Raw genomic sequence first — 24281 nt, 5'->3', positions numbered from 1 at the left:
GACGTAGCTTTTTAGTCTCCCATTCGGGGAAGAAAGATCAACATGGACTATCACGAAATATGTCTTTTTTCTCTCTCTCTCCCAGTTTGCCACTTGGGCAAAATTTAACTTGACAATTTTTCTTCAATTCAGGGCATTGACATGTACGAAGCTTTTGCAAAAAGAAAGGAAAAAAAAAAAAAAGGATCAACATTATCCGAATTAGTGGCATAAGGAATGTTCTGATATGGGATTGCGCTCTGTTTTGCTTTTTCCAATGCATCGGTTGCGACTCATGATGGATGTGTTTTTCCTTCCAAACATCGCCAAGTGGTCCACCCTCATGGGTTACCTTCTGCAAATGTTATCCTCTTTTACGATGCGGGGATATGTATCTCTCCTCAGAATTTCCCTCTAAAATGAGCGTAATTTCCCAGCCAATCGAGGGGTCCCCTCTTGAGGATAACTCTTTCGGTGCCGCGTAATGGATCCGCGCGGTCGTCTCTGTGTTGTAGCGCGATGCGTGGCGTGCCCCCAACCGGGATATTTCTCTTCATAAAGAAAAAAAAAAAACAAAAAAAACGTGTTACTGTGGCATGGATAAATGGAGAACGAAAAACACAGATGGGAAAAAAATGGCCTCGTAAAATGTCCTTCTTTTAAGAATTTTTTTTTTTCCTCGGAAGTAAAGATGAAGTTATAATTTCTTCTTCCTTTGAGTATTTTTTTTTCTATTTAGCGGAATAATTGTCATTTTTTTCTTTTCACTTAGCTATAGAAGAGCAAGGGCGACTCGCGTCACCGCGTTGTTAGCCACCACTCTCTCTAGCGGCAGGCAGAACGAAAAGGGGCTGCCCCGTAAAAAGTATCTTTAATTTGCTGTGAGTGAGAGCGCGCCACGTGGGGGCTAGTCGTCTTTTCTTTCATTGCCCAGTTAGAAGGATCCATCCATTCGGACGAATCCTTGAACAGGGCCGGTCACCATCCTCGCATGAAATCTGACCTGGTGGTCGCCTCTTACCTTCAGGGGAGGAACAAAACATTACCAAAAACGAGAAGTGAACCCCGGAAGAGACACCTCAGTGCCTATTTCTCCGCTGTACTCCACGAGTGTGCCAGAATAGCCAAGCACGGCATTGCTAACCGTGCACCCCTTTGCCAGCCACCCTGAAGATGGAGCAACCCGATGAGGGAGAAGCTGCCCCCCGGGAGGAGGACACCCAGAATGGGGAAACCAAGGGAGAAACCAACGGGAAAACCTTTTCCCTTTTCGAAAATGAGAACTTCGAATTGAATGCAAATGATGATGAGTTCGAGTCGGGGAGTGTTGACGAACACGACGCTGAAGGTGGTGACTCCAGTGAGGAGGGGGAGCAGGACGATGGGGAGAAAAGTGCTTCCGAGAGCGAAGGCATGTCGTACGGCGATTTGAGTAGCGAGGGGGGAAGCGGTGATGAGATCGGCGGTGATGAGGAATGCATCAACCACGTCGATGGCGCGGATAACGATGACGATAACGAGGCTGACCTTGAAGAAGACCTCCGAGCGGGAGACACAAAGGAGCGGCTGACGGACGTCCGAGCGCAAGTAGCGGGGATGCTAAAAAGGGGAAAGAAGAAAAAGTGGATAAACAAGGAAGAGGATATTTACAGAGACCAAATGGGAGTCTACAAAAAGGGACAGCTCATGAAGAGCGAAGATATCGAGGATCGCATGAAGTATCTCCTCCTCCTGTTCAGCGAAAGGGAGAAGGTGGTAAAACTGCCTTCCACAGGAGTCAAGGCAAAACTGAACAAAGCAGCCATCGTGAAAGAGCTTCTATTCTATTACAGCTATTTCTATGAATACAGTGAGCAGTTCATTAAATATCTCTACTACTTATTTGACCTGAAAGAACTTTACCTCTTCCTCGAGATGAATAATCTGCCGAAGGAGATACACTTACGGACCAACACGGTGAAGATAACGAGGAGAAATCTAATCAATATTCTGAAAAGTCAGAATATAACTGCAGAGGAAGGAGAGAATTGGAACAACGTAGGGATCGTCATTCACGATGTGAACTCAAATGTAGGATCTCTAAATGAATACATGTATGGCTATTACATGATTCAGTCAGCCTCTTCTTTAATCCCTGTACTGGAGTTAAATGTACAACCGGATGAATCTGTCTTGGATATGTGTGCTGCCCCAGGGGGGAAATGTACCTTCATATGTGCCCTCCAAAAGAATAGAGGTTTCGTCTACGCCAATGATGTTAACAAAGTCAGATGCAAATCTATTGAAGCCAATGCCTCCAGAATGGGAATCCATAATCTGGTTATTACCTCCTTCGATGCTTTGAAGATTGGAAAAAAGTGGACGTTCCAATTTGACAGAGTCATTTTAGATGCTCCATGTAGTGGCACAGGAGTCGTCAACAAGAATAAAGGAGCCAGGAGGAAGACGCTCAAGGAAATCAGAGAACTGGCACAGAAGCAGAGGAAACTACTCAACAATGCCATCAGCTTGGTCAAAAACGGAGGCATCGTCGTCTACTCCACTTGCAGCATCACTGTGGAGGAAAACGAACAAGTCATTAACTACATTTTGAAAAAGCGAGACGTGAATCTCCTCCCCATCGACATCCAAATTGGAGACCCGGGGATCACACACTACAGGAAGAAAGAGTTCTCCAGCAAAGTCGCCCTCTGCAGACGAATTTACCTGCACAAACACAACTACGACAATTTTTTTGTGGCCAAGCTGTGGAAGCGCTCCGATGCGGTCTACGCCAAGGGGGGAGGGAAGTCAGCCCAAAAGACGCCGCGGAGAGGGACAAGCGGCGCAGCAAACGGTGCAGAGGCCAGCCACGTGGTCGATAAGGACGCTCGAGACGGGGAGCAGAACAGAGATGGGAATCTCAAGGCGAGCGTTAAAAAGAAGAAGGGAAAGTTTCGCACTGGGAAGGGAAAGAGAAAGAAGCATAAGAAGGAGAAGGCTGCCTCCCCCTCTCCTATGCGAAGTGACAAGACGGTGAAGAAGGGAGCCCCCTTTCGCAAGAACAAAACCGCGTTGCACGGAAAAAACGCAAAGTTCGGGAAGAAAAAAAAAATGCACATGGGGAGGTAACCCAGAGAAGGGGTAGAAAAATACATACAACGGCTAATCCATCCGCGAGTTGCCTTTTTCACGGTGGGCCGATTTCCTCTCTGCTGAAGGACGGGAAAGACTGGAAGGGGGCGGTTTCGCTCCCCGAACGGGGTTCATCCCTTTTGTGCACACGGCGCGTGGGGAAGACCCCTTCGTTTTTCTCCATCCCCACTTATTTTATTCTATTATGTTTTCCTTTTTTTTCAAGTTGGCAAAATTTCCTTTTATTTTTACGCATGAACAGTTTTTATGTTCCACGGTGTCACCCCAGGGGAGAGGAGACCCCCATCTTTGGCACCAAACTCCCTGTCAAGGCAAAAAAGAAAAAAAAAGGCTCTGAATTGCTATAAACAGGCACCTTTTCTTCTTTCCCATCAGACGAGTAGACCTCCTGCTACAGGGTAGCTTACCGTCCAGGTGAAGGACACCACGCGGAAATGTCAAAACTGGAGTGACAAAATGGACAAACATGTTACAGGTCATAATAAACTCGCCCCGTAAGTGTCTATACGGTGACTGGGACGGGCCAAGTGAGGCATTGTCTCGCATGCGCCCCCCATCTGGACACTCCTCATGGGGGGATATACTCACTGATGGGCAAACTTCACCCCAAATGGATCTCCAAGGATGAGCTCTTTGGTCTGCCTGCCTTGGAGCAATCGCCCAATGGCCAGTTGTGAAAAGAGGTGAAAAAAAGGAAAAAGGACGGAAAAGACGCAATTTTCGCCATTCTTTGGCCCTTTTTTCTCCCTACTTTTTCCAAACCGTTCTGTATTTTTCGCAACTTTTCCCAATAAGAGCTGGACGCACCTCGCCCTGGGGGGGGAACGCAATTATGCGAATGGGGGGTGGCCGCCCCGGCTGTAAGCAGACGTGGAAACGGGCGAAGGAGGCAAGCTACGCTGTTAAGGCGGTGCAACTGTGCGTGAATTATTCTAGTCTGTTATAAAATGCTGGACTGGCACACAACTGACCGTTCATTTGTCCTGAACGGAGATTCGATTTAACCCCAAGGGAGCGGCACTTCCTCTATTTTTCTCCGCTAAGTGTTGCAAAGGGATTTTTTTTTCTTTCTTTTTTTCCTTCCCCTCCTGGTGGGGAGATGAGATAAATCAGTATAACCTGACCTGTTCAGGAAAAAAAAAAAAAAAAAAAAAAAAAAGTTGGACAACGAAGAAGGAAAAATAACTCATCGTAGCGACGTTAACCAAGATAAACGAAATTAGAAAGAGGGAGACACTCATGTGCTAATCTAGTGGACAGTCCCTTGCGTGCCGTGTGCAGCCCCTCCACAGGCAGACACAAACACCTCTACGATATAGGAACATAAGAATGGGGAGTCCCCAGGTGAGCCAAACTCACACAAAGAGTTTCAATGGGAGGCCGAAAATAAAGGATGCATGTGGTGAGAGAGAGACAAGGACAATCAAGGGACAGTTCGTCCATCCCGAAGGAGGAGATCATTTTCCAAACGATGAACTAGACAAGTCTCCAAATCTTTCCTCGCGCGGGTGTAGAAGGGAACAGTTCATGAACGAGAAGGCAACAACGCGACCGTCCGACCGAGTTAAATGTGCACACCTGAGTGGTTTTTTTAAGAAAGCCAGGGGGCACAAAATCAATTTTCCAGCACGTGCAAAGGTGAAGGGGACCCCCCGGCCGGATAACTTCGCCACATCGATATGTTGGGAGGCTCACGTGGATGGGCAGGCTGAAGCAGGACGTTTAAGTAGACACTCCATCGGGGAGGATTGCGTGAGGGGAGGGTCATCGAATGGAAGGCATCCTCTTAGGGAAGACATTCACCGTGACTCCCCACCTGATGGGAAGCAAAAACATATCCTCTGTGAAAACCTCTTCTATGGGAAACCCACCCAGGGGAATATCCAAAATGGGAGAGGGCCAGAAAAGTCGTCCCCCCTAAAGGAGCTCCCCGGCGTGAACGGACGACTCACATATGATGATACAACAGAGAGGCGTCAATCGATAAAAGAAAATAATCAGACACGTGCAAATTTAATGAATGCCAAAAGAATCTCATCGATGAAATTGAAGAAGCAATCCTGTGATGAGCTAACCAGACTGTCCGACGAAGTACCCAACTTGGAAAGGGCGGACACACAAAAAAACCAATCGGTGCATGTAAACTCTCATCAATCTGAAGTACAGAAAAATGGTGACGCTCCCAACAAGGAGAATAGAAACCCTCCACATGGGGAAGTAAGACACAAATTCAGCCTCATTCATATTTATAATGACTACCTGAGGAGCGGGTCAAGATGGTCTCGACAGCTTGCACGGAAGAAGGCGTTCGGTCAATCAGCGATCCCTGGGTCGGCCACAGCTCCTAACAGCGAAATGGGCAATCCCGATGGGCTGCCACGCAGTCGATTAGGCAGCGGGGCAACTGAGCGGTCTACTATCCCCCCCGCTGATCCCCCAACGAACAGCTCCCCCACCAGAGCAGCGAGCAGAAGCAGCCGCTTCAAGAAGAACAAGTTGGTGAAGCTCTTCCGGGAGGGAAACAACCTCTACGTGGAGAATCTTAAAGTATGTCCCCGTGAGGAAAGGCACAGACATGTTCTGTCTAACTGGAGCAGCGGAAAGATTAGGAGGAGACGCATCTTGACTCTCCCCAAAGAACCCATTCCCTTGAGCGATTTGGAAAATCCCCAATATAAGGTGACCAGTAATTCGCACCTGCCAAGAGTACAGACAGGAAAAGAAGACGAAGATGTCCATTTTTTAAAATTTCAAAATACATGGTATGAGCTTTTTTTCTACACCAGCAGTGGTGGTAGCAGAAGCAGGGAAAGTCTCTACAGCCACATGATCATGAGGCTTAACTTCGAGCTGCTGATTCAGCCCATAAAAGATATTGTCTTGGTTGATCAGAATACCGCCTCGTTTACTTACCCCTACATTTATAACGCTTATTTGATTCCACCTCTGGATGTTCACGACACGGGAAACTCGCTCCGAATTCAGAAGGCGACAAGCGACCATGCGCTCATAAATAATGGCTCTTGGGTGTTTTTCAAAAAGGGGGAGAAAGGGAGGGGCCGCAAGGGGGTGCAGCGACGGATGGCAACTGGAGGGGGAGTAAATGGCGTGGACGCCAGCGCGATAAGCGGTCGGCCGGCTAACTACCTCATAAACATGCGGCGAAACAGATACTTCGTCGATAAATGTTCCTTCAGGTGCGCCAAGAAAAGTTACTTCGCCTCTTTGAAAAGTGTTCCTGCTCAGCATGGGGTGGTTTCCTCATTCAGTGCAGTGCCGTCCCCTGTTGTTGGTGTTACTTCTCCCCTAGTTTATCCCACCAAACGGGGAATCGACCCTCTTTTGGGCGCACAACGGACGGAGGCGAGAATCACTATTTCCAGGGACATTACTACTGATCAGGTGAAGAGGCTTCCCGTTTCGGGGAAGATCCTAACAGGGGTGGTGCCGATCAGCGGCGCGAAGTCCGGCGGCAGACAGAACACGCATGTGAATGGGCGTCAAATGGGGAATCTCATTAAGATTGATTCACTAAAACGGGGCACCACTGTGAAAGACGACACTACAACGGAGAAGTTCCACTTAGGACAGAGGAAGGTCGTCCCGCCGAGAAACACCCTCTTCGACTGCTCATGTGTCTATATGACCTATCTTAACAGCAAGATAGAACCCGTCTTTCCGTACACAGATAAAAATATCTTTTTCCTCTTCCAGTATTACCACAATTATATCAAGGGGGTGGTCAACTATTTCGGGGATGATAAGGTGCGAAGGGGGGGGAAAACTATTGCCCTTCCAGCATGGCCAGTCCCGCCGCTTCCCTCTTCGCTTCCCTCTTCGCTCCCCTCGCAGAAGGAGCAGGGCAGCAGAACGGCCAACTTCGCCGATGTGAACAATTTTAAAATACGCAATTTTATAAACTCCAAACTGTACGACTCCGTTTTCAGTTACGTGAAGAAGAAAAATCTGGAGAAGGTAAAGGCGTACACAGAGGGAGGGAAGAAGGGGTCCCCCCAAGTGCCCATATTCCTATGGGTCATTTTTGGAGGGAAAGATATGAAATCGATGGACTCACTAAACATCGTTTATAAGATTCTCCGGTACGCCACAGAGATACCTCCGTCTGAATATATGAGATATTTGGCCAAATTGGAAAGGAGGAAAATAAAAAAGAATCTGCACACCATGGGGTGCAAGAAGAAGGAAGGGGCCTATCCCGGGGGGGAAGAGCAACAGAAAGGACCCCCAAAGAGGGGCATTCCACCTGAACAGGAACATGACTCAGAAAATGAGTTCTTCCCCAATTTAGCAACTCACCGTAATGGAAGCGGGAGAAAGGAACGAAACAGCGGGAGGTCCACGAGGAGAAGAAAGGAAAAGAAAAAATCTCCCAAATTGCCCAAATTGCCCCAATTGCCCCTAAATATCTTCTTCCAGAAAAATTTGTACAAAAAGGCTACCGAAATATACGACCGAATTGTGGCGTACTACGAACAGTACAGTCAGAGGTGTGACGCGTTTGGGCCTCACAACTATGGCAACTTTTTGGACTACTACAGGGAGAGGGTGCGGGAATCCCGTGGGGACAGCGAGGAGGAGGATTCCCAGCGGGGGCGAGGCCATCATGGGGGAGATCACCTTGGGAAGAGCCCCCACGACACGGATGAGGACGAGAAGGATGCGTACGACTTCTTCATAGAACCAAGTGACAGCGAAGCGGACGAGCTGTTGGATTTCATTTCTTACCACATGCAAGGAAGGAACCCTTCGTTTGAAAAAAGCGGGGGGGAAGTAAAAGAAGGCAATCTGAATTACACCGACATATACGGGCCGCTAATCTACAAGAAGAGGAAAAAGAAAAACCCAGTTAGGTATTCCTTTCTGCTCCTGGACTACCCCGCGTATAACAACAGCACGGGCCACCCCTCGCCCCTGACGTTCAAGACAAGTGCGCTGGCGGCGCTGAAGGAGGCCTTGAAAGAACTTCGCAGGGGGGGGCACCCTAGTGGTGAAAACGGCGTTAACAGCGTTGGCGGGGAAAGCGGCATTAGCAGCGCTACTGATGGTAGCCGAATTAACCTCGTCGCCAATCGTAGACGAATAAACCGCGTCGCCGATCGTAGCCGAATTAACCACGCCGACATATCCATCAACATCCTGGGGTACTCTCTCGGGTGCTGCGTCGGGCTGCAGCTACTTCTCGACATTGCGAAGAGCCTCTACAACGACTTCTTCCAAGGAGAGAGCAAGACGCCATTTCATCGAAAGGAAAGGGAACCCATTAGGGAACCCCCAAACGAGGGAAACGATCTCTCCATCAAGCTAAGAAGTAGGAGGACCAACAAAGTTAATGAGTACGTTTATGACGCGCGGGAAATATTAACCTTTGGGGATGTCTTTGTGAGTACACCTTCTTCCTCAGCCACTCAGGCGCAAACAGAAGGGGATCCACAGGCAAGTACCCAAGAGGAGAAAGACAAAGAAGATGATCTGAAAGACGAAACATTTAGGAAACACCCCCCCTATGAAACACATTCCTGGGCAGAGATACACCAACGGAGAAGCAGTCACTACTGTTGCAGCGTTACCAGCTATCAAAAAAGGAATAAACTTAAACTCAGGATTCACAGAAATGCCCCAAAAAAAGTCAGCGTAAATGAAAGCCTGCAAAGTGTAAAGCAACGAAAGAAAGAGGCGGAAAAAAAATTACGTGACGAATTAAACATAACGGTCGATAGAGTAATCCTAGTTGCACCCTTCACAAACACGCAGAAGTTGGTGAAAAGCATCTTGAGAAATAGTGTGCTATTCTTACTTAGCTGGTTTGTGATGAATAAGAAGTGCCCCTATGTCGACTGGGACAATATCTCCGTGCTAAAAGAATTTTTTAAAATACTATACGACTTAAAGGGAACAAAACATTTGAGTAGCATCTTTTCCAATTTGCAAATTTATTTTATCCATGGAGAGAAAGACACACTGGTCAATTACCAAATGAGTTTGCAGTTATATAAGCTTACAAACACACTTACGTCAAGATATGCCTTACATCATGTTAAATCTTTTCTTTATATTTTCAAGGAGGACTGTCATTCGTCTATCTTTAACACTGAGGGAGAAAATAAGATTCTGCAAATTATTTTTAAGCCCCTCCGATTGCACCCCTTCAGCACAACGAACATACACAAATTGCATTTCAGTCTGTACAGGGACATTTATCTGTTGAAGACGGCCTACCTGCAGTACATCTCTGGGGTGACGTCTAAGTTGGTTCGTACGTGAATTGGTGTGACTAGAAATGGGTGTTATCTTTCGCCTCTTCCACAAGGGAGTCATTCATCTTGAAGATTGCTTAGCATAGTTTCCGGGAATGGCTCCTTTGCTCCCTTGCCCCTTCTGTTTATGCCCCCTTTGACGATTTGCCCTTTTGCTGCTTTGCAAATTGGCCACATGGAACATTTGCGCTCTGTTGCGCCGCTGCTTTTTTGTTTGCTTGTCAGCTAGCTATTTTGTTCATTTAACCGGAATTAAGCGTATTTAATAGAATTTTTTTTTTTTACCTTGCCAGCTAGCGATTTTGCACATTTCTGTTGAACTATACGGTTTTTTTTTTTTTTTTTTCCCCTCTTGGGGGGTCAAAATGCAATCGTTCGTTGCTGGGGATTGGCAATCATCGACGTGAAACCGTGGAGGATGGCAACAAAGTGTGCTTAAATAAAACTCTGCATTGTGCAGGTAAGAATTATCTTAAAAAAAAAGCGAAATGAACCGCCGTTTTGTGAAAAAAAAAAAATTAAAATGGTCGCAAATCTGTTGCAAGGTGGTAGCGGCGCAGCGGTAGGGAACAGATAACCAATCACAATAGTGGATGTGATAGCCCTGCGGGGAAATCGGCTCACGCAGAAGGGGAGCCACACATAGGCCAACAGGTAGAGGTCGCCGGTCACATGTCAATAACCCTGGACAGCTTCTGTATCCTGTTTAGTAGAATGTCCCCCTGTACAGAGGAAAAGATAATGACATAAGGGAGCACTCAAATGGATGGACAAATGGGACAACCGATGGGTCGATATAGCGGCGCAGAAATATCAGCCTCCGCCCCCGACAAATCCGCGGGAAGACACCGCCTCACGCTCACGCGTACGCTTCAGCTCGCGGACGACCTACCTTTTTAATCGTGTTCAGATACAGCGTGTTCCGCTCGTTGGGCTGGTTGCTCTCTATCGAACCATTCACCTTGTCAATCTTGCAGTTCAACTTCCCATTCGCGATGAAGGACGAAATTTCTCTCTCAATAAATTCCTCACTGACCCCAAAGGCGTACGCCATGTTCTTAAGCGTGACGCTTTTGAAAGGCTCCAGGAATTGCCTATAAGCTCTCACCCTCGTGTTTCGAATAAAATATCGGTAATGCCTTCCCAGGTATTTGTCCCTCTTCACTCGCATGGCTATTTGGATTGTCTTCTCCATAAAAGTTCGATAATCGCAGTGGTAAAAGGAGGATATATAACTGTGCAAATCGTCATCACTGCTCGTGACCTGCAAAATTACTGAGCTGTTCAGAATTTTTTTATCCAACACGGTTCTCTCCTCGGTCATCTGCATGTAGGGGGCAGGTAAAAAAGAAAAAAAAAAATGGAAGATAAGATAAGATAAAATAAGATAGGACGGGACTAAAAACTGGGGGAACTTCTTTGTACAAGCTAAATTTGGACAGCGCCACACCCGTGGTCACATTCACTTCACACATGAGGCGGAACAAAACTCCCGTTTCGCCAATGCCAACGTTTGCATCATCTTACAATTCCCAGAATGACAACATAAAATATAACTTCGTCATATGAAATGATTTCCGTTGCGGTAAATGTTGATGCAGCATCGATCAGAATTTTGGAGGCTTCAGGAAAGTTCCTAATCATAATGTAATTCAAAGCTTCGTAAATTTTGAGTTTGTTTTTTCTTTCCCAGTCCCCTCCTTTCTCCATCTGCGTTCTTGCCTGCTCCAAATACTTCTTGGTGTTTTTCAAGTCGTTAAAGAAGATGCTTATTCGTATTATCGTGAGGAGGATGTCCAGTTTGACGCCAATCCCTATGCCCTTTTTGTACACTTCTTCGTATTCCTTCAGTGCATTTTCCTGCGTCGTGAACGGGTTGGCGGGGCGGGTTGGTGTGTGTTGGGTGATTCACGCGTACGCAAGGGGTGAATGGATCAAACAGGGGGGGGGAGATAGAGAACAACGGAAATATGACACCCACAGTTGTTAGGCAACATCTTTTCAGCCAAAATCTTTTCAGTGGGCTTCACACAGGAACTGCAATAAGGAAGCGTCCTTCTTCCCACATGGGGGAGAAGATGATTCCTCTGAACTCGGTCTGCTAACCTTGTCTCCAATTTTGCAAAAAAAATTTGCCTTGAGTAAAACATCATTTTTGGTGTCAACAGAGTCAAAATTCTCGGAGGCCTCTTGGATCTTCTTCTCAATTTCGCTAATCTCTTCGTCTGCATTTTTTTTTAAAGAATTGTAAAGGTCCTGGTCTACAGCAATGTTCAATTCTTCGCATACATACTTATAATATGGGTACATGTTATTTCTTTTTATTTCATCTTGCAGCTTTATCCACGTTTCGCTCTTCTCATCTGGAGATATATGTGTCAGCTGCAAAATGTAAAATAAGTCAGCCAGGTAGAAATTGGGGTAGCTGTTTTTGTTCAGCTCGCAGATATCTTCTTTGTTCACTTCCATTTTGTGTAGCTCCTTTTGTTCTTCTCTTTAGTTATAAAAGAAATTGAGAATTGTGCCTCTTTGGTTTGGTAAGCGACGCTTTTGCGGGGGGGAGGTCATCCTTCCTCTTCCGCGTTCTTTGAGGTCAACTGGGTCAACTTGGCCAATTGGGGCTTTACAATTCGTGAACTTTGCAATTTTGCAACTTCTCAATTTTGCATCTTTTCAATTTTGTGATTTTTTGGAGGGCAATTTTTCGCATGCACGGAATTTGGTGTAAGGGGCGAGAAGAAATGCTACCCTAACAGGACGATGCCCGTGTGAAATTGCGGAGAGGGCGAGGCCGACGGGGCAACAACTTCAAGTGGCTCTGCTCCTCCCAAGGATGATGACCCTCCGGCAGCTAGTTTGCAGCGCTTATTACCCATTTAGGCGTTATTAAATAGTGACGGGAAGGAAAAAAAAAAAAAAAAAAAAAAAGGTACATAACATGTATGAAAAGAAATTAATGCCTTAAAGAAAGGAAAATAAAAAAAGATAATTCCTCAGGAGTCATCTTTTTGGTAACCTAAAAGGTACACATATTTGCGGGGGAGAATCAGCTACATGGTGACAATTCGATGACCATTTGGTGACCCTTTGGGGACCCTTTTTATGGTGCCGTTTTATTCTTTCCCGCTTTACACACCCTTAGTGCTGCAAGCTACCCAGGGAAGGAGCGCCATTGTGCAGATATGGAAAATGTTGACTGTAGACACTGTGCTGATATTGCAAATGTTAATCGTCCCCATCGTCATTGCTTTGTAACTCCCGACGGGGAAAACATCCCCCAAAGGAACACCCTGCTGTCATGCGCCTAGTTCCTCTTCAGCTTAGCACATGATGAAGGAGTCCGCTCCTCTGCCGCTTCTCCAGGTCTGCCGTTTAAAGACATCCCGAAAGTGCCCCCAACTGAGGTAGCCATCTGTTGTAGGCTAACCCTTAAGCTAAAACTCCCCTGTGGTGGACCTGTCGATGTTCCTGCTAAAGTTCATCGTAGACACAAATTGGTACTCCCGAATGGGCGATTATACGTGACTATGCCGGATTATGAGTGACTATCGGAGGAATAGCGGCAGTTCCGCTGCTCATCCTTCGGTGGAGTACCAACATATCATGCCATTTTGTTTTAACACATCTTAACTTTTTACTCGCGTGTGCGTATTGTTTAAGAGGGGGGTTGCCATTTCCCTCACAGAATGGGGAAGAAGAACGTGAGCCATCTTTAATATCAATGAGAAAAAATCATGTAGGCGATATGACAGCTAAGGGGACTACAACGGGCTGTGCTTATCCCCTTTCTGTAATTAGCCCAGTGGAGTGTTCTCTGTGTGGGGGATTGGATCGGCGAGTTGTGCACTCCCCGGGGTGGTAACTTAGCCTGTGTCATCATTGGTCTTTCTCACTCAAGACCAACTTCTACCGTCCCCATACCGGTATAGCTACAGGTGGACGGTTCGAAAGATATATATATGCGCGCTTGTGGAGTTTTTTTTTTTACAAATTTATCAATTTTTTATCAATTAAAAAAAAAAAAATTGCGCACTGGTGAAGAGGTAATGAAGCAGCGATGTAATATATATAAAGGCGGGAAAACATACATAAATATATATTTACACAAGGCTCATTTTTTCTTTTAAAGCAGTTATATACACACGTACACATAAAATAATATGCATATATGTAATAAAAATGGAAATGATACGCTGAGGGGTGTTTTCTTTCTTAATGGTTCCTTTTTCGTTGGATGTGCGTCTCAGCTGATTTGATATGATATGATGTCATATTATCTGTTCCTTTTTTTTTTTTTTTTTCTTTATTTTCATGTATGTACGATCGATCAGCTTGGTCGTATTTCTTTTCCTCCTTTTAAGAGGCATGTGGTTAAAGCGGCGCATGCACATTTCTGTATTATACAAACTAGCCCATGCACGTTGTGCGCGGGGAGGAGAGACAGAGGGGTTGGTAACCCTACGCCCTTCCCCAAACGCACATCCATTTGTATACATCATTGAATCATACGCACAAGAGTACACCCTCGGAGGTGAAAAATGCAATTCATAAAAATACACACAGGAAGAGAGGCATGTGTAGGTAACCCCGTATAGATCTCCATGCATGCACGTGGGGTGTAGGAACAGATAGGAAGTTACATGCCACATGTTACACGTTACGTATATGTTCTTTTCTTCATTCGGTTGATCCGTCTGTGGAGGGGTCCTCCCGCTGGGAGACGACCGCCTCGTGTGCGTACAGTACATGTATGCACGGATGGGATGGGATCGGCGGTGGGGGGGGTCTTGTCTTCACAGCTGTGCTTTTTCTCTTCCTTCTTAGACTTCTCATCAATTTTACGCTTCTAATCTTTCATTGCTTTTTCTGCCTTTTCTGCTTTTTCCCCCTTTTGACCTTTCCCGTCGCTAGCGTGGCTGCTGCAAATCAGCTCACTGCTGCTTATCCGAGTCGTCCGTGGGCTCGTTAATGACTGGTCCCTTAATGGCTGATCCGTTGGTGGTTGGTCCGTTGGTGGTTGGCTCGTTATTGTTCGGTCCGCCAATGTTTGGTCGCGCACCTCTACAGCAGGGGGCGGGTAGGTTTCCCTGGAATAAGTTGCTGAACATGTTTTCCAAATCGAGACCAGGTGGGACTCCCAAATTTTCGAGGGCATCCATAAAGTTCATTTTGCTCAAGAAGGGTAACAGCATTCCATTTGCGTCCGTTTGGCTCTCAAAAAATTTTAACATGTCGGCCATCATTTTATTTAGATCCTCTGGATTAATTGATTCCATGGAGAGAGGGTTTCCTCCACCGTTGGCTCCTCTTAGTAAGTTCTTTCCATTCGCGTTGCACACAGTGCTGAATTGGTTTCTGCTCAGTTGGCTGTTAAAGAAGACGGTAAATGGATTTTCCTTCTTCTCTTCCTCCTCAGTGCAATTTCCTTCAATGGTAAAGGAAGTATTTTTTAGGAAAATGGACAGAGCCTTCTCTTTGGTCATTGGTCCTTGTAGGAGATCTTCATTCTGCTCATCACCTCCATCATTTATGGAGCTTTCATTCTCTTCGATCACATTATTTCCATCAAATATAATCTTTTTGGAGGTGTGTGAAGAGAAAGAGTAACTGCTTCCTTGCACTTTCGGAGCATCTGGGTTGTTCTCAATATCTTCCTCCATCAATTCAGACAAGTCCTGATTTGTATCCTTTCCAACACTGGAGCCATCTTCCGTTGAGGCAGAATCGTAGGTGGATTCAAGTCTTTCAGTCAGTTGGTCAACACTGGTGATTTCGCTACCTCCCTTGTCTCCACCATCCTGACCGGACTCATCACTCCTGTACAGATGGAAGAATTTCCTTCTCAATTCGGAGAAGTATTTAAGCCATATGGCTTGGAAATCTTTTTTAAAATTTTTCAGATTTAGATGTGGTGGGTTCAAATTATGCAACTCCAGCATGAGACGAACTTTGTAGTCCTCAGCAGCATCCTTTATAATCTGTTCATTTGCGGGAGTAAATAATGCATTGACTGCCTTAGATCCATTATTGAAGTTGACGTCAAATCGGTTAAATGCACATCTGAATCCGCTGTTGGAGAAGGAGAACGGACAGTTATCATCGTTTTTGGTAAAAATTTCGTTTATCACGTTTAGGATTTTTTCATGCTCACTGTTCTGTACTTGCAATTTTCCCGTAATCGTTTTTATTTCTTCTGGGCTTTCGTTTTCTTTATCTATGCTTAGGGAGTACACGGGGAGGAGGAGCAGCAGGATGGATAGCGCAACCTTCTTCATCATTTTGGCGGGAATGCAGAGAAGCGGTGGGATAGTCGCGACGTTATTACGATGCTTCTTTATGCCGTTTCGCTACTGGGAAGGGCAATAGGAATGAGTATCGACCTGCCGTAAGTATAGAGAGATATAGAGATGTATATAGGTGTATACTATACACTGCTATAAGTACATACAATATATATGCAGGTATGTATATATTTATATATATACATATATGCATCCGCTCGGGAGGCGTGGGCACAGATGGAATACCTTCGCAATTTAATTTGTCACGTTAAATCAAATCGTAACAGTTAAATTGGGGGTAAAAACGAAAAAGGTCTCCTCATCAGCAGGGTTCTTTATTTTTGCTTTTACGCGTTTTATACGTTTGGGATTTGCTACTCTTAAAGCTTGGCGCTTTGAGTTTTATCTTTCTTGTTAATTAATTTGGGAATGCTTTTATTTTATTCTTTTTTTTTTTTTTCTGCTTTGTATATTGTTTTATTTTGTATTGCTTTGTTTTGCTTCGTTTTGCTTCGTTTTGCTTTCTATTTGCTTTGTTTTAATTTTTGTTCGTTCCGTTTTTTCTATTTTGCTTAATATTTTTTTAGTCGAAAAAAAAAAAAAAAAATCAATTTTGCCGCGATTGGTTGAAAGGACTATATCTACATATGCTATATAGAGGTACATAAATGGCGGATGAAAAAAAAAAAAAAGAAATGGCACCCTGATTTGCTGTTTGTTTGGGCTTCTTCCCTGTGCTGTGCATATTATTTTGCCACTTTGCCGCTTTGCGGATTTGCCCCTTTTTTTCATGCCTATTTTTTCAACGACCGGCTGACCGCAACGGAAGAGGAACCAACCAGTTTAAGTAGGCGGAACGATCCGCCCTATCCTCCTGTTCCTTCCTCTTTTTTTTTTTTTTTTTTTAAGATTCCACTGCCGCTGGGCCCCCCCGATGTGGATGATGTCGGAGGGTTGATGCAGAAAAAAAAAAGGCCTCTTCCGCCCTGAGCCATATGTTCTCAGGGCCAGTAGCTCATGAGCACAAACGAAACGATTATACTGGCACTCCGGAGCCGTTTACATATGCAGTGCTGAACATACGGGCTGCTAACATACGCAGTGTACATTTGCGCTTATACGTACGAATTATTCGCGCGTAAATTTCCTTGAGGTGAATATGTTATGTACTTTTGTATGTATGTTTCATATGCACGCTGACATGGGTAGGTGGCGCACGTGCTGATCTTTTCATATATATTCTTTGCGATGTTGGCAGCAAGTAGGATGCTTGACGCGTCGTTTTTCCTCTTCTTCGCTTTGACGCCTCCTTTTTCCACCTCTTTCCTTTGATGCGTCGTTTTTCCGCCTCTTTCCTTTGACGCGTCGTTTTTCCGCCTTTTTCCTTTGACGCGTCGTGTTCGCCCCCTTGTGACAAACCACTTACCCTGCGACCCCCTCGAAGCAACATTCAAAGGAAAAAAAAAAACGACACTCTTGTGCGAGGCCGCCGACCACAAGGGGCACACGTACGTATAGGGCGCATAGGTAAGTACGAGTAGGTAATAAAGGACCCCCGTACATACGCAGTGTACTGTTTCCCCATATGCCTCTGCGGATATACCTGCCTATGGAGGCTTCTAAAACTCGGCAATGCGGCATATGCCGGATCTTCCGCCTTTTCTGCTAGAGTCGTGCACCCAGCAGTGCGTTAAGAAAGGTGTGGTCCCCGGAGGCGGGGTGCGACCACTTGGCCTGCACATATGCACGTACGGATGATGTATTTGTCCATATGCATGTACGAATGGTGCATGTCCGCATATGTATACTACGCACACGCAATCCATGTGTGCATTACGAACGCTCACATGTTTATATCACTACGTGGCCGTGCCACACTACGAGGACTCCTCGGCACATACAAAAACCGGTCAATTTTGTGGAGTTGGAAAAATGAGGTTGTTTTTTTTTCTTTTCCCTGCGCACATAAAGGTTGGCCACGTTGCTCGGTTTGTTCCGTTCGCTGATTTGGCTGATTTGGCTGATTTGGCGCAATTCGCTCACTTGGCTCATTTCGCGCATGTGGCCCCGCATGCGCACATGCAATGTATATATGTACCCATGTACGAATAATAGACATATGGGAAAAAAAAAAAAAGTTGCTTCCGGCACATCATGGCCAGCCAACTGATGAGAGTAAAGTCAACACTGCTCCAAAGAGGCAACTTTTCCCCTATATCATCAAAAAAAAAGGAATGCCAAAATTGCCAATTTTTAAAAAACTGTTTCTTACTTAAAATTAAATAAATTTTTGCTTATGTTTTAATAGCATTTTCAAAGTTTGGAAGGAAGAGAGAATATGAGAGAGGTGGGGTGGAGGGCGTCCCTTGGCACGCACATAAGACCTACGCGTTGATGATTCCCCAAATAACCAAGGGGGTGCACTACCAGGTGCGGTGAGCTACATGATGCGATTCACTGCACAGATTCGATATCCTTCAGAACAAAGGCGGGCAACTTGAAAGCGGCCGAGTGGTTCTCGTAACTGTAGTACTTGAGGTCCATAAACTCCTTCGTCTCCAGCCGTCTGTTCGGCTTGGACATGCCGGTGTCGCTTTTGGAGCAGCAGAGGATGCCTGCGTGGGGAGAGGCGAGAATGGCGGCAAAATGGGGAGGCAAAAATGAGTGGCGAAGAGACGCAATCGACATATGACTACTAATCGGTCATGCGGTTCGCCCGTCTCCGCTACGAACGTTACCTATGCAACCACAGGGGTACGTCGGGACGCTGATGTTGGCATACTCGACCTTCTTGAACAATTTTCTTGCGTATCCCATCATGCTCTTTATCGTTCCTACGTGTATCCAAATGGATTCGCACTGCGGTGTTGGAAGGGGGAACGTATGAGAAGCGGGGAGGTATTAAAAGGGAGGCGGTATCGGGAAGGGGGGAAAAGAAAAGAATCCTTGAAATGGGCACACCGCGTAGCCTATACACACGTGACCGATTTGCACATTCCCCTGGTGCTTCTCCTCACCTGAGCGACGCAGTAGCCATTGGGCTTGAGCGCGTTGTAGACCTTCTCGTAAAAGTTTTGGTTAAACAAAGATTCGGCTGGCCCGATGGGGTCAGAACTGTCCACAATAATAATGTCATACGTGTTGGTAACGTTTTCCAAAAATTTACTCGCGTCTTCAATGAAGACATTAACTCTCTTATCGTCGAATCCGCAGCTGATGTTTTTAAAAAACGTTTTGGATACCTCGATAACCATTTCATCGATTTCGCAGATGTCTATATTTTCTATGGACTTATATTTACAGAGTTCTCGGATGATTCCTCCATCTCCTCCTCCCACGATGAGGATGTTCTTTGGTTCCTTAGCAACCGTCATGGGGACGTGAGTCATCATTTCGTGGTAAGCGAATTCGTCCTTCTCGGTTAGCTGTATGACGCCGTCCAGGACCAACACGTTTCCGAACGTCGTGCTCTCGAAGACGAGGATGCTCTGCGGGGGGGTGAAGAAGTGGGGTGAACGGATTAGGCTAACAAATTAAGCTAGCAGATCAAGCTAACATATCAGGCTAACAGATCAGGCTAACAGATCAAGCTAACAAATGGGGCGAAAAAAAAGCGTGTTTGACAGCAGGGTGGACCGCTCCACGGAGAAGGACCTACCTGATACTTTGACTTGGCCTGATGGATGATTTTCTTTATCTCCAGACTGAAGGCCTGGCCGGGCCACATCAGGGAGAACTCGCTAAACCAGTTTCTCGAAAACAAAAAATGAGAAAATTTCATCTTCTTCTTCATGTGATACAACGCCAGGGAGCACAGACCCCCCACCAGTACCACCGTCAGCTTGACTTTGTTATTGTTCATAAGTTTATCCATCTTGAGTTTCTGCTTAGTTAGGGGGTTTGGGGCTGTACAGGTCGAGTTTCTGTACCCGCGGCGTGTGATCTGCCTGTGCTGTGTTTATTCCTTTTCCACTCCTTATCTGGTCTTTGCTTCCCCCTCCTTTCAAGTCGCTACTACCCCCTCCGGCTCGCCGTTTGCACTCTTATACCACAGCGCTTCTATCGAAGAGTAAAAGCTTCGTGGCGCGCTTCTCCAAAACGTATACTTTTTTCCCTCTGTTCTTCACGCGTCGACGCGTATTATTATGCGTATGAACATCCGAGCGATTTCGCAGCAATAAAATGGTACATTTCAGTGCGGTCCCAACACCATTATATTTAAAATGGTAACAGATTAATCGATCTTTCCTTTATTTTTACGACGGTGATGTCATGAGGGCAATCCCTGCTGTATGGGATATGATTAGTTATCCACGGAAAAAAATCACATAGGGGTAATAAAAACAAACAAACACGTCACGTAAACATACTGACTGGAGATTTTTTTTTTCGTTTTTTACTTTTTTCCGGACCCACAAAAGGGTTAACATAAATGCATATTATACATGTAGTGTACCCTTTTAACGTTTGTACCTGCTTATGTACAGCGGAACATCCCGGCGGTACCCCACCCCGGCGTTTTTTCTCCTTACGACGCGATACCGGGACGATGTACAGCCTGCCTCTGCAGCACCTATCACGCCTGTTTTTCATATAATCAATCTTTCCCATTCTACTTATCTTCTGCTCGGAGGACCAGCGGGCACGTGCGTATTGCGTTTCTTCACGCTCCTTTACGTAGGTTCCTCCTCCCCCTTTTGTTTAGATTAACTATTTTTTTTTCTTTTTTCTTTTTTTTTTCCTACTGCTCCTATGACTTTTTTCAAATGTAGGTCTACTTATTTTATTTTTTAATACCATCTACGATTTGCTCGTTATTGTTCCTCTTCGCATTTCATCCCTTTATAAATGACACAGAAGGATGAAGGCGTGAAGGATGAGTCACCCTGGGGAATCTGGCCTGATTCGTTTGGCCAATGGGGGGACCCAAAGTGGGAGAATGGAAGGGGGGAATTTTTTTTTTCTTTTTTCTTTCCTTTTTTGCATTTCCCTCCCTACAGAGGTTATCACATTCGCGAGAAACATAACATGTACAGGGAACACCGCTGAGTTATTTTCATTGTATACATTTTGTTCTGTCCCCATTGCGTTTCATATTGCTTATCCTTTTTGTTCATTTTCCCTTTTTCCGCTTCGTTGTTCCCGTTTGCAACACGCCTCTCAGAAGGACAGATGAATCTCCTCTTCTTGCGGCGATCCAATTCTTCGCTTACGTGAGAACGGAAAAAATGCTCATCATGCTGCTTAACCCTCAATTGGAACGTTTCGCCCTAGTCCCGCTGCATTAGCACAGGGACAACACAGCGGTACAAATACAAAGTGACAAAAAAAAAAAAAGAAAAGAAAAGTACGCATCGTTTATTTCACTCCATCGGGGCACAGATATACACGTAATGGCAGGTCTGTCCTTCCTCTGGTTCTGGGGGGACCTCATAAATCGACCCCGTCTCATCTAATTCGCACATGCGGCATGAGGTCACTCTCGGAGGGGAGTTTAATTTCCAGGCCCTTTTTTCCATTTCCCCAGAGAACTGAGAAGGGAAAAGATGCACAGTGTGGTTAGAAGTGGACGGTCTGGTTGGAGGTAGACAGTGTGGTCGGAGGTAGACAGTGTGGTTGGAGGTAGACAGTGTGGTTGGAGGTAGACAGTGTGGCTGGATGTGCACCGTATGGTTCGATGTACGCGGTGTGTGTGTGTCTGTGGAGGGGAAATTTCCTGCTGGCATGTTCGCTACGAGGTGCAGCGCAACCCGCGCCGTTTAGCAGTGTGGCGGTCTCCCCGCGCGGTAAACGCCTTACCTGCCTTGACGTGGTTTCTTCCGCCCCCGTCTGCCAAGTCCCGCTTGGGAATCTCTATGACGTATTTGGAGTTACGATCGTCCGCTGCATCTTTAATGTATTTTATTTTTACAGGGATTCCGTTCTTTCCCGTTTCGGGGCCCTTTGCGTGGGTTCCTTCGTCCGCGCAGTACGGCATGAATGAGTCTTCCTCCTCCCCGTAGGTCTCTTCCTCTTCATCGTCCACGTCCAAATCCTGGGTGGCGTCGTACTTAGTGGATTCGTCCGTGGCAAGGCTGGCCTTCAGGTCGTGGTAGCTCATGTCTGTAAGGTGTCAGCGTGGTGGTGTCAGCGAGGTGGTGTCAGCGAGGTGGTGTCAGCGAGGTGGTGTCAGCGAGGTGGTGTGTGGATATTGTGGGGGAGGTATGCTCACGCAAATCGATTTTCTTCATGTGAAGCGCATTCCCTCGTGCCAATCGCTTTATCGTTTCAACCGCTTTATCGCGCCAACCCCTTTATCGTTTCAACCGCTTTATCGCGCCAACCGCTTTATCGCTCTCCCCTACCTGGAGGGCACCCATCCCTGTTACTGTAGACCAGGCGCGTGACGCCGGAGGATGCGCTGTTCCTGGGCTGCCTGGGTCTGAACCGCTTATATATGTTGCTGGTAAGGTTATTTAAAACATCATAGAGTTGGCAGTTGTTTCGGTTGCGGATGTTGTTACTCCTGCTGTTGCTGCCTCTTGCATTGATGCCGTTACCCCCCGGCCTGGCACTGTCCCCGCGCGGGAACCGGTCCTTGTACCTGTCGGCCAGCGTCGTATAATAGGGGATTTCCTTCAAGGGACCCTCCTTGGGGGGAAGATAAATATTAACGTTTTGCAATTGGAAAGGAGATAAGACACTCCCATTGATATTATTAAAATTGTATATGTCTTTTACAAAATTCTGTATGTTCAGGTCGTTATACTTTTTGATGCTGTATGACCACTTCTCGATGGTGCTGATCTGTGTCAGCAGCTGCACTTGCCTTAACCTCTGCACAAGGGCACATGCCCACACTTTGTTTCTTTTCTCACTTCCCAGTACCCAGCAGGAGGAAAGAAGCATTTCAAATATGGCCTTTATTTTATCCACCTTCACCCCCTTCTCGTCGAGGTACTTGTGCAGAGATAGCATGCAGCAGCTGAATATTTCGATGCAGTGGGAGTTGAGGAAGGCCTCCGTTTCTTCGCGCACCCACGTGGTTTTCTCCTTCCCCTCGATGTTGACGTCCTGCGCGGGGGAAAGAAAGGGGTTGCCAAAGGGTATACAAGAAAGTGACACGACATGGCGCAGCGGAGAGAAGCGCAGCATAGAACAGAGCAGAGCAGCATAAAGCAGCACACCATCGGGTTATGTCACACGCTCGGAGAGTGGCACCCCCCAATTTGCCGGGTCGACACACTGCCGCTGATGAGCTCCTCCCCCCCTTACGTCGGCCAACAAGGAGAAGTACTCATTCGCGAAGAGGCGCACGATCTGCAAGCCCGTGAGGTGAGAACTGCTAATGTACAAATTATGCTGACTGAAGCACTCCGCTATCCGTGGCAAGACGTAATCGAACTGGTAACCGAAAAACTCCTGCAGGTCTTGTATCAACTCATTCTCCTCTTCCGTCTCGGCTACCTTCACCTTCTGGGAGTGATAAATATGCTCTATCAAGGAAGGCATCCAAGAGAATATATTGGCACCACTAAATTTGACAGCATACGCTATGCATGCCTTGACATACTTTATGATCGAATTTTTGTTTCGAAAAAATAGAGGTGTGTACAGATAAGAGTAGCCAAATAAGTATAAGCTATTTTTGTAAATGACTCGATTTTTTCTCTTCTGCACATACAGGTATTGGAAGACAACTTCTTTTACTGACTTGATGTTTCTTATATCTTGGACAATCTCCTCCTCCTTCTCGTAGTTATATTTGTTAAAAAAATGCAACTCACTGTATAGCTCCAATATTCTTGCTCCCAACACGATAAGTTTTTCGTAGTACCCCACCCCCCCGTTCGCTATATCCGTAAAGCAGGTGTTTAAAGACTCCGTATCGATTTTTTTGCAATGTTTAAATCCAAACCAATTGTGCAGATCTGTGTAAATGTTACAATACACATTAGGACATATACTAACAGATGAAGTGCGACAGTAGTTATCTTGGCCTTGAAAATTTTTCTTCCTTTCATATATAAGTTTGTCCGTCACTTTTTTCACTTCGTCTTTATATTCTCGATCTCCTTCCCTAGCGTGGTATTCACAGTCCTCCACGTGCTCCACATCCATCGTTCAGTTGTGGTTTCTCCTTCCTGTAAGGTCCCTATTTTTTTTTTTTCTTTTTTTGCGGTCGAGGGAAAGGCTACGACCCCTTCCGGCTAACCCTCCTTAAGTCGAACTTGCGACAAAGCAGCTGGAAAAAGAGGTGGCGGAAAGAAAAGTTAAACGCCAAGGAGGACGTAACGTATAGGGTCGTACACACCCTTTCGAAGGGAAGGAAGGACTACTCAAAAGGGAGGACGCGAAAAGGCCAATCCGAACAAAAGCGCGCGATACACAGACACACAATAGTGAAACACCAGCGAAACGAGAGCGAAATGGCAGCCAAACAAATTGGCATAAGGGGTATGCGCTAATAGGGGGAAGCTGCCAGAAAAGTTTCAAACAACTGACCACCTTCACCGCTCCGCATTGTAACAGAGCAAAGCTAACGATGACGAGATGGCACAAATCAGAGAGAGCAGCGTACTCGTGTAGGAAAATGCCAACTCATCTGTTTCCTAACGCGCGCACTCGTAGC

At 46.0% G+C, this 24281-nt stretch overlaps 6 protein-coding genes across 6 annotated transcripts; 2 read left to right on the top strand and 4 right to left on the bottom strand.

Annotated features, from left to right (window-relative positions):
* Nucleotides 1–1152: 1152 nt before the first annotated feature.
* Nucleotides 1153–3090, top strand: C922_02293 (hypothetical protein; the record flags this gene model as incomplete). Its single annotated transcript, XM_008817892.1, has 1 exon — nt 1153–3090. One exon carries the CDS (start codon nt 1153–1155, stop codon nt 3088–3090), a length of 1938 nt encoding a protein of 645 aa, XP_008816114.1.
* Nucleotides 3091–4443: 1353 nt separating this feature from the next.
* On the top strand, nt 4444–9396 carry C922_02292 (hypothetical protein; the record flags this gene model as incomplete). The annotated part of the gene is made up of 2 exons (XM_008817891.1): nt 4444–6879; nt 6967–9396. 2 exons carry the CDS (start codon nt 4444–4446, stop codon nt 9394–9396), a joined length of 4866 nt encoding a protein of 1621 aa, XP_008816113.1.
* A 661-nt stretch (nt 9397–10057) lies between these two features.
* On the bottom strand, nt 10058–11858 carry C922_02291 (26S proteasome regulatory subunit N7; the record flags this gene model as incomplete). The annotated part of the gene is made up of 4 exons (XM_008817890.1): nt 10058–10111; nt 10282–10713; nt 10917–11249; nt 11496–11858. 4 exons carry the CDS (start codon nt 11856–11858, stop codon nt 10058–10060), a joined length of 1182 nt encoding a protein of 393 aa, XP_008816112.1.
* Nucleotides 11859–14320: 2462 nt separating this feature from the next.
* Nucleotides 14321–15667, bottom strand: C922_02290 (hypothetical protein; the record flags this gene model as incomplete). The annotated part of the gene is made up of 1 exon (XM_008817889.1): nt 14321–15667. One exon carries the CDS (start codon nt 15665–15667, stop codon nt 14321–14323), a length of 1347 nt encoding a protein of 448 aa, XP_008816111.1.
* A 2457-nt stretch (nt 15668–18124) lies between these two features.
* On the bottom strand, nt 18125–19544 carry C922_02289 (spermidine synthase; the record flags this gene model as incomplete). The annotated part of the gene is made up of 4 exons (XM_008817888.1): nt 18125–18285; nt 18409–18529; nt 18688–19158; nt 19329–19544. The coding sequence occupies 4 exons, from the start codon at nt 19542–19544 to the stop codon at nt 18125–18127; spliced, it is 969 nt and encodes a 322-aa protein (XP_008816110.1).
* Nucleotides 19545–21118: 1574 nt separating this feature from the next.
* On the bottom strand, nt 21119–23770 carry C922_02288 (hypothetical protein; the record flags this gene model as incomplete). Its single annotated transcript, XM_008817887.1, has 4 exons — nt 21119–21201; nt 21470–21772; nt 22015–22723; nt 22925–23770. The coding sequence occupies 4 exons, from the start codon at nt 23768–23770 to the stop codon at nt 21119–21121; spliced, it is 1941 nt and encodes a 646-aa protein (XP_008816109.1).
* Nucleotides 23771–24281: the final 511 nt, after the last annotated feature.

This window comes from Plasmodium inui (assembly GCF_000524495.1).
Source record: "Plasmodium inui San Antonio 1 unplaced genomic scaffold supercont1.8, whole genome shotgun sequence".
In the NCBI taxonomy this organism is placed as follows: domain Eukaryota; phylum Apicomplexa; class Aconoidasida; order Haemosporida; family Plasmodiidae; genus Plasmodium; species Plasmodium inui.
The sequence above is the reverse complement of the archived record's forward strand: the minus strand, read 5'-3'. Positions and strand labels throughout refer to the sequence as shown.